General features: G+C 39.1%; 1 protein-coding gene and 1 pseudogene across 4 annotated transcripts; one reads left to right on the top strand and one right to left on the bottom strand.

Annotated features, from left to right (window-relative positions):
- Positions 1–268: 268 nt before the first annotated feature.
- On the top strand, positions 269–5,813 carry LOC137709561 (protein LONGIFOLIA 1-like). 2 transcript variants are annotated; one of them, XM_088689330.1, is made up of 6 exons: positions 269–1,157; positions 1,482–1,702; positions 2,106–2,155; positions 2,272–4,278; positions 4,362–4,512; positions 4,600–5,813. In XM_088689330.1, exons 2-6 carry the CDS (start codon positions 1,549–1,551, stop codon positions 5,388–5,390), a joined length of 3,153 nt encoding a protein of 1,050 aa, XP_088545456.1. In that variant the 5' UTR covers positions 269–1,157; positions 1,482–1,548; the 3' UTR covers positions 5,391–5,813. The 2 variants fall into 2 exon arrangements, with proteins under 2 accessions (XP_088545456.1, XP_088545458.1); XM_088689332.1 differs by having other exon boundaries at positions 1,156–1,391.
- On the bottom strand, positions 2,157–8,163 carry LOC137709562 (transcription initiation factor TFIID subunit 8 pseudogene; annotated as a pseudogene). 2 transcript variants are annotated; one of them, XR_015958537.1, is made up of 3 exons: positions 7,829–8,163; positions 6,041–7,444; positions 2,157–5,845 (listed from the first exon to the last, which is right to left on the bottom strand). The product of XR_015958537.1 is annotated as a transcription initiation factor TFIID subunit 8 pseudogene, transcript variant X2 (transcript). The 2 variants fall into 2 exon arrangements; XR_015958536.1 differs by lacking the exon at positions 2,157–5,845 and having other exon boundaries at positions 5,968–7,444; positions 7,829–8,111.
- Positions 8,164–9,659: the final 1,496 nt, after the last annotated feature.

Here is a 9,659-nt window from a genome sequence, read left to right as displayed (position 1 = left end):
TTTATTAGGCTTGGCGAGCTGCTTTCCAGTACATTAATCCACTTTCTTATTTCTTCCACCCTCTGACAAATCCACATGCTTATGTGGATACAGGTCCTGCCCTTCCAGACCCACACACATGGAAGTGGGGAGAAAAATTGAACAAACCACATCTGTGATCTGACCCACCCATTCACATCGATCTCTCCCACCTCTTTCCCACCCTCTCCTTCCTCATACCTTATTATCCTAATTCTCTTTTATTAGGGGTTTTAAATGTAAATGACTCACTTGTACAAGCATTAATTCTACCATAACAATATGGCACTTATTTCTTATGATTTCTAATTGTTTTTAATAGAGAAAGACTAACATTGAAGAATTACTTAATTAAGAGGGTTGAGATCCCAATTCTTATGTTTTTTAAATTATTAGTTCTGAAAACTGTGTCATTTTCTTTAAATAATCCTAGCTGCAACTCTCATTTTAATTTGTTTCTAAAACCCTGCCTCTTTCTACAAAATTAGGTGTGATCACATTAGCAAAAGTATTGCGTTCTCATTGTATGTACTTAAGTTTGAATTTCGCATTTTGATAAAAGAGTAGTCAAATTAGCTAAAATAATATGTTCTTATGTACTCAAATTTGAATTCTTTTCCCGATAATTTAGATTAAACTATAATATTAATTTAATAACACAAAAAACTTCTCTCTCGTGATATAATATAAAAGGTAATCACCAATTCTCATTCTTTGCCAAACTGATATCGAGCACTGCATATATAACAAATACAACCACAAACCCTCTTATGTGTGTGTGTGTGTGTGTGTGTCTATATATGCCTGCCTTCCCTAGAGAGAGCCAAAGGACAAGTTATTCTTTTGTGCTGTGTGAGAAAACCCAAAAGATAAGAAAAAATAAAAAGACATTTCTTCTTGGGTCTGCAGAACTTAATCCGTCTGCTCTGGCCAGCGCACTAGTATTCTTTGATAGATAGTAGTCCTCCTCCATACTCCTTACAACTCCTTGGAAGGTGGGGTTGCTGTGGGTGATTGTTGAGTGTTGGGTCCCTTCCCATATGTCTCTTTTTTTCCTTTTGGTTTTGCAGGCGAATATTGTCTCCCTTGTTCTGTGAAACCCAAAAGCCGAATTTCATTTATTTTTATATATTCCATAGGTAAGGGACTTTTTTTCTGATCAATTACCATGTTTTTTTCTTATATATTTCTTGTTCTCTTATTCTCTCCTCTTTTGTTCTGTACAAAAACTTTAGAGAAAATCCAAGAAAAAGAAGATTATTAATATATAGTGAGAAAAAAACTCAATGCAGCTTGTGTAACTAGCTAGAAGAATGGTGACTCGAGCAAAAACTCAGACAAAAATTTGTTGTTTTTGGCTAGACAGAAAATCAGTATTGTTTTTGAAACTGTATGTTTTTTGGGGTCGTGTAAAATTCTTGAAACCAATTATTTATAAGCGTTTTGCTGCCCGCAATTTGCAGAAATGGAAGTTTCAAAGGTGTGAGCTGGTGGTTTGTGAAGCAAGAGGGGAAGGAGGTGGAAGTGAAGATGTCTGCAAAGATTCTGCATTCTCTAAAGGATGAGAGCCGGGATCTCCATAAGCAAATTGGGTGCATGAGTGGAATATTTCAGCTCTTTGATCGCCACCATTTCCTCACCGGCCGGCGTATCAATGGCCAGAACCACAAGAGACTCCCTCCAGGTATTTCTTATTTCTACCATTTGCTTGAAAGTGCAGTTCAGCTCAAAGCAGTTATAGAAAAAGGGCTTTTAGTAAAAAATAAAAAAACCATTGGTTTTGTAAATGAGGAGAAGTTGGATTCTTATTGATGGGGCTTCTTTTGATTTACTATTTCCTTTTACGAACGATTTACATCAGCTCAGAAATTTAAAGACTTTTTGAATTTGATCAAATTTAAGCAATAAATATTTTACAAAAAGATAATGCTGAAAAAACTAAATGACATAGAAGTTGGTAATTAAATTATTTCTTAAGCGTTGAGCAAAATGTTAATAACATGTTTATTTTTATTTTTATTAATATGCATTTATAGTTTCATAATACATGTATAATGTATTTATATATTTTTACTTTTTTTTTTCAGGTGAGAATTGCAACCACGCAGTAGAACCAAGAACAGTGCAGAAAGCTACCGTAAGAATTCAGCACTTATCACATTAGCGGACTTAAAGTTTAATTAGAAGTCTGACTCTCAATCTTTTGATTAGATTAAAGAGAAACATTCATTACATGCATTTTGGAATTTGCAGGAAAAAATTCGAAAAAAGGTGGTGAAAGAGAAACAACGAAACTCCACAGAATCATCAAAGACCACTGTTTCTTCTTCGCCGTGTTCATGTAGCTTCTCGTCTCTTGAACATCAAAAGGCAGCTGAGCAAGAACCATTTTTGTCCAGCCGAACCATTTCCAACGACAAACACGCTCGGGACCTATCTCTGAACCAACCAAATGTTTTGATGCACATACGCCGGCAATCTGTTGATCTGCAAGATCTTGTCAAAGACTCAACGTACAGAGAAGCCCGTGGTATTTCAGTTAAACCTGCAGCTAAAGATGGAGCTGGTCATGCATTGACGTACATTGACTCCCCGAGGCCTTCACCAATCAAATCCACCAACCCAAGGGTTTCTGGTGTTAATGAGTCATTTCAAGTTCCTGGAAAGCTTCGGGTCGCACCTTGGAGTTCAAATGAAGAGAAGGACGGTGGTACACGTTTTGTACCAAAAGATGCTCGGAGGTTCTCTTATGATGGAAGAGAGTCACGCGATGCATCAAAATCCACCGTAAAACTCAGAGAAATCCCAAGGCTTTCTTTGGACAGCAAAGAACGTTCCACAAGGAGGGGTTGTAACCCAGAAACAAAAGCAAATTACTTCATCAAGGATCTGCAGAGAGAATATGGGAACAGCAACAAAATGCTTGACCTGCAGCATGAACCTGGAAGCGCTAAAAGACCGTCTAATGTAGTTGCAAAGTTGATGGGACTGGATCTATCAGATTCCGTGTCAACCATTGATAGTCCATTAAGGCTGATTAATACTGGCACATCTGATAGATCTGATCCCTTCTCAAGATCATCAAGAGCAACCACTGAAAACAAGCAAGATATTTTTTCCGGAATACTCCTTGTGAATACCAAGAAAGACTTCAGCTCACCCCAGAGGAGAAGTACTGATTCAGTCATGAAGCCCACCTCGAATTCTAAGTTTCCAATAGAAACAGCTCCTTGGAGGCAGCCGCACAGAAGCAAAGGTTCTCAACGATCAGCTTTCAAGCATCAAGAAGAACCGACAAAAGCTCCAAACTCATCATCTTCAGTATACGGTGAAATGGAGAAAAGGCTAGCAGATCTTGAGTTTAAAAAATCAGGAAAGGATCTCAGAGCTCTTAAACAAATACTTGAAGCGATGCAGAAGACGAAAGGAATGACAGATACAAGAAAGGATCACGCCTTAAATTTTGCATCTCAAATAAGCAACGAAAGCATTTCCTCTGACAGCACAGTAAATGCAAGCCAGAGAAATCTACAAAGTAAAATATCAGTTCCTGCCACGGCCAAGGGTTCCCTATCTCCAAAGAGTTATAAATCACCCATCGTCATAATGAAACCAGCTAAACTCATTGATAAAACCCACAGCTCTGCTTCCATGGTGGATTCCATGAATGACACGTTAGGTCTTCGGAAGCTTCGGACTAGTGATCCTGGTGGTAACAGAAAGGGATTGGTTGACAAGAATACAGCCAAAGACCCGACACCAAGGAACAATCATGTCAGAGATCCTTTCAATCGACACCTTCATTCCATTGATGATAATTCTAACGTAAGAACTTTGAAATCTGCACAAAAACCAAAGGCATCGCAAACTACGACTGAAGAAAAAGTCATCAGCTCAAGTAGGAGTTCAAAAATCACGAGCCCGAAAATGCAACAGAGAAGACTTGGATTGGAGAAGCAGTCTCCTCCAAGCACGCCATCATTGAATTCAAGCATGACCAGAAGACAACACACTAGGCAGTCATTAGAAGCAACCACCCCAGGTAGAAAACTTGGGCATAAGACACCCAGTTTGCATCAAAGTAATGCGCAACTGAGGGAGGCTAGCACCAAGATGAGAGAGATGAGTCATCACGATGATTCCACTTCACAGCAATCTGGAAGCACCATCAGCTTGACCTCTCACACAGACACAGCCACAAGCGTTCACCAATCAGATAGGATCTCACGCACGCATTTCCAGCATAACCAAAAAATAAAGGTAAGGGTGTCCCACTTCTCATTCATTCCTGTAAGTTATTTCTTATCTGGGTTGACAGATGTTCTGTTTTCTCTTTCCCACAGCACCCAGCAGTGGGGTTGATTGATGACAGGTCAACGGCAGAAACTAGGAAAGCTTCTTCTGAACAACCAAGCCCTGTCTCTGTTCTTGATTCGACATTCTATCGCGATGACTCACCATCTCCAGTGAAGAAGATATCAAATGCCTTCAAAGGTATAGTTCTTCTGCAACTGATCCCTTATATGTGGTATAGAATGCAAGACTCGTTTATACTAAATTTCCTCAAATTTCTTGCTGCAGACGATGAAGCACAAATTCTGGATATAGCAGGGTATGACCCAATGAACCAAGCTCTGTTATCCAACAACACAATGCCCGGTCCTGGGGCAGAAATTGATCATAAAAGATTAGAGAACCTGATTCAGAATCATCGATGCATGAGCAGGACACACGAGAACCCCATCACGGGTCCCCTCTGTGACAGTACAAATCCAGACCACATGTACATTTCAGAAATATTGCTGGCATCGGGTATTCTGGAATATCTCGAATCTCCCTGGACAACCACTGAGCTCCACACATCAGACCACCTGATCAACCCTAATTTGTTCCTTGCACTGGAAGATATCAGAGCAAATACAATACCTTCTGATCTCCAGCCCAAACCTGATGAGAAACTTCAAAGAAAACTAGTATTTGAGGTTGTTAATGAATTCCTTGTTCAAAAACTAGTGGTGGAAGATTCTTTGAAGCAGTGGTTCCCACCACACAAGCTGGCCGATGGGAAACCAAGAAGTCAGCAGCTTCTGAAAGAAATGTGTTCAGAGGTTGATCAGCTACAAAGAAAGAACTTGAATGGCAGCCTGGATGACGAGGATGAAGGTTTGAGAAACATCTTGTTGGAAGATTTCACGGATCAAGCAAAGAATTGGACAGAGTGTGACAGTGAAATTCCAGGTGTAGTGTTGGATGTTGAGCGATTGATCTTTAAAGATTTGATAAATGAAATTGTGAGTGGTGATTCAGTTGGCCTGCATGGTTGGTCCGGTGGGCATTGCAGGCAACTGTTTTCTGAGAAGGGGCGGTGCTAACATTGATTTCAAAAACTCAACCGGCAGCTTGGATGACGATGAAGGTAGTTTGTGAAGCATCATGTCTGAAGCTTTGAGCGGTGATGACATAGCTGGTTTGCATAATTAGTCTGGTAGGCATTGCAGGCTTGCCAAGAAGGAGCAGTTGATAACATTGATTTTTGCCTTCTAAATGAATTATTCTAAGTCTTAATCGTTTCCTTCTTGTCCTTTTCTTCTTTTGTTTTTATTTTCAAGCTTTGGTTGGAAGAACAGGAGAGGGGGGAGTATTTTATATACATTTCACAATAATCCTTCAGTTTTATCTTCTGTAAAGCCACAAATCACTATTGGTAAAATTTCAGCTATTCTCTAACATGTAAACCCTTGATAGAGGACATAGATCTATAATACAATTATGGTGTACGCATATTTCCCTTCCAATTTCTTGTTCCAGATATGCACAATTTATTGAACTGGAAAACACATTAACCTTTCATTAGTCTATAATTATGAAACTAAACATAAATTTGATATAACAACAAAGTACAAAACAGATGAGGAAACTTGTGCGCGCGTTCAGAGTAGAACCACTAAATAACGAAAACAAAAGAATTTGTATTAGAAATAATCATTAACTGGGTGTATCACTGCAACTGACACTAACATACCTTTAAACTTGTTAAGGTGGGAGAATTCCCTCCAGAATTGTGTAATTCCATTCTACAATGTCCAGATGCAGACAACACTATGCGAGCCCGCTCCCACTGCTAGTATCCTAAAACAAGTGTATGAATTCTAGTCGAAAAACAACCTAATTTACAACTCAGCAAGCTCCTCTTGGTTTTCCATGGAATCCTTCAGAATCTTCTCAGCCCTCCGTTTCTTTACATCCTTCTCATTTTCTCTTTCAAACCAGGAATCAGTTTTCTGAAAACCCTTGTTGTGTGGGCTTGAATGAAACATAGTACCAAAGGACTTCTTCGCGGTTCCAACCTTAAATTGCACAATTGGTCTCCTGTTCAAAAGAATCTCTTTCCGCCCCTCCTCTGATTCACACGATCCACTCTTCACTGCTTCAATAGCTGGAGCAAAGGTCTCCAGCAGTGAAGACTGATTCAGGACATGGTTCTCAGCAACAATATTTCGTGCTGTGGCTTCACTTGAAAGTTTAGCTGGAAGAGCAACATGAGATACTTCTGTCTCCCCATATTGCAGAGGTGTAGCAAGAAAAGGGTTACTTTCCCTTGCTTGTTTTGCCTTATCAGCATCTTCAGGGCCAACAGAAGGTCCCTCCAACCCATTGCATAAAAGCCTCCGCTGCAAATTATACAGAGACCGCTCCACATTTCTCTGTTGTTTTTCTTGCTCAATCATATCAGTGTGAGGTTCTATAGCTCTCTCATTGGATATTGGAGACTGGGCATATGTATGTGATTCAGGAAAAGCAGGCAACCAACTAGGTATATGCTCTCCAGGCGTCTCTACCCCTCTTTGCCAAAAACTAGGAGTCAGCTTTCGGTCCTTAACAACTGGGAATTGAGGAATAGAGTAGGCAAATGGAATATGTTCAGTTTCAGTAACATACTGAGCAATTTCCCTAACCGTCCCCGAACTTGCAAGACAATGATCAACGTCTGAAGCACCTATAAATCCCTGCACCACGCCCAAATCTTCCAACCCTTGAATGATATCAAAAACATTACATTCCACCCTTCCAGCTAAATTAGCATATAAATGCGCAGTCTTCCCGATGTTATGAATGTACTGAACAGCAACATCAGAAAGTGTTTCGAGAGCAGACAACTGGAATGTCTGAAACCCCACTATCTCACATACTTGCACTACAGCAATCTTCGCAATTGATTTTGCAAATTCATCATCGCTCGATATTCTCTGCATTCTATTGTGTTGTTCATGCTCTCTTCCACTCTCCCCACCCCCATTGGTCATATTCAAACCCTCATATCAGGCCACCCAATGTAGTATATTCAAAACCAACATTCTTGGTGAAAGTCCCCGTAAACCCACATTATCTACCCGCAAAAAATCATCGATTATGCCTCCGTCTATCCCTACGAAAATGCAAGTAAAAACAACATAAGATTCAAAATAGAAAAAACTTATCCCTACACAGACAAGAAAACCCGAATACAAATACGAAAAATGGAAAAAGAACTTCACTGAGCTGGTCCTGATACAAAGATTTGACTTTTTTTTTCGTTTCGTTTAGGAAATCTTTTCTCAGCAAAAGGGAGCTTCCAATCAATGGAACTACTAGCCGTTACAAATTATTTGAAAAATTGGAAGTAGAAAAAGAAACCAAATGGATCAAAGCTTAATTTTCTGGAGCTTTCTAACAAACCCTGAAACTTCTAACTAGGAATTGAAATCAAACCAACTGAATTGAAAAATAGGCGGAAGCGAAAGAAAGAGCGAACTTAGAGGCGGAGGCTTACCGGTGAAGTCCACGCTTTTGCGATCCAATAGAATCACCGGCGGAGCAGAGGCTGAGCTCAGAGATACGGCGACGCTCGTACCACCATTCGATCCGATTTGCGAACAAGCAAAAGAAAAAGAGAGAGAGAGAGAGAGAGAGAGAGAGAGAGAGAGATTGAATTTTGGGATTGGGCTAAACCCTAGAAAAACCTCTGGATCGAGAGGGACGTTGAATCTTGAATGGGAGTTTGGGAGCTTTCAAGTTTGTTAATACTAGCGAGCGAGAAGAAGGGAATCGAAGGGGGGAGAGAGAGGGAGAGAGAGAGGCTTTTGTACGACTTGTCGTTTTTAGAGCGAGGACTTGAAGAGCTTTGCAACAAGTAGTATAATATTGTTTTTTTATTTTTTTTATGAGTTTCGTTCTTGTTGATGAGTTTTCTAATTACTTGTTTTTACTCACAAAAAGCTGCCATTATATAAATTGAGTACTAATTTTCGCTCTCATTTTATCCTCCTGCATTCTTTCTCTATCAACCAAAAGTGTAGGATAAAGAAGGATGAATGCGGAAATCATTTTAATCAATTCATAATTCATTTGAACATCGATTAATTGGGTTCTAATTGTTAGTTGGATCAAATTCCGCAATCATTAGTCACCAATTTTAAATTGTTTGAACAATTGTTAATAAAGCCAATTTTGTTCAATTTTCTTCGGTACCTAGAAGCACTAAGTGCCAACGTTTTTTAAGTTGTTGGATTAAAAGGTTGAATTTGTTCTAAGACGGTCAATTGTGGAATGACACTCAATGCATGTTGTACTGAGGAAAAACTGCAATTTTGCCCGCAAATTCTCACCAACACTACTAGGGTAGAAAGATGTGAACTATGATAAAAAAAACAAATCAAAACTTGACGACCAGTGACGCGAGATTGACGAAAACAAGATCAAAAAGTATGAATGGTTTTGGATTCACGGGAACTATAAAAAGAACAGGAAGTACGAGTTAACTTTCTTTTTACTACTGCTTTGCCAGAAATGACCAGATCGACTTCACTTCTCTAGGTTTTGTAATTTTATTTGTTTTGTTTGGTAAATCCTCTTTTCTTGGTTATTATACGCCAACTGCATGGAGCAGTGCTACCACTGTCCTGCACCTCCTGTAAAGTACTGAACTATGATATCTATGTAAAACAAATTAATCAGGGAGGCAACACATAAAGCTTTTGCAGTTCTAACTACTTGTAGTACACTGCTCATCTACTCGTGATGAAGGCCTTTATCTTAACTAACCAAACTCTTTCACAAACATGTACCGTGTTATGGTGAAAATTCTATAATGCACTTGTGGATCCTATATTCTGGTGCATTGAATAGTTCGATTTTGAGAATTTTAATCTAACCGTTTAGACACTGCATGTCATACACAAGTTATTGTAGAAATGGAATGGTTTATGCATACCCTTTTTCTTTCTTTACTTTCTTTGGATTTTGACAATCTCAATCTAGCCGTTCAAACACTAGTGCATCTCATACACGAGTGTATTGTAGAAAGGGAAATGACTTCTCAGTTGGTATATATAGGCTTCACACTTTGACCTTTGAAGAGGCTTAGTGAATCTTTTGGTTTGTTGATTATCAAACATACGTTGGCTTTTGCCAATAGAAAAAATGATTGTATTTAGAACAAATTGTATGTATATTGAGTTCTTGCACCACAAGTAATAAAACTTCTTCTATAAAGGATTGTGCCAAGTTTGGTTCTTATTAATGCCTTTGCATGTTAAGGACTTTACTTGTTTCTCGACGGTGGACCAGAAACTACCAAGATGGGGTTAAATATAAACTGGTTA

The sequence above is a fragment of the Pyrus communis genome, chromosome 17, assembly GCF_041283825.1.
Source record: "Pyrus communis isolate YQ-2024b chromosome 17, ASM4128382v1, whole genome shotgun sequence".
Lineage (NCBI taxonomy): Eukaryota > Viridiplantae > Streptophyta > Magnoliopsida > Rosales > Rosaceae > Pyrus > Pyrus communis.
The sequence above is the reverse complement of the archived record's forward strand: the minus strand, read 5'-3'. Positions and strand labels throughout refer to the sequence as shown.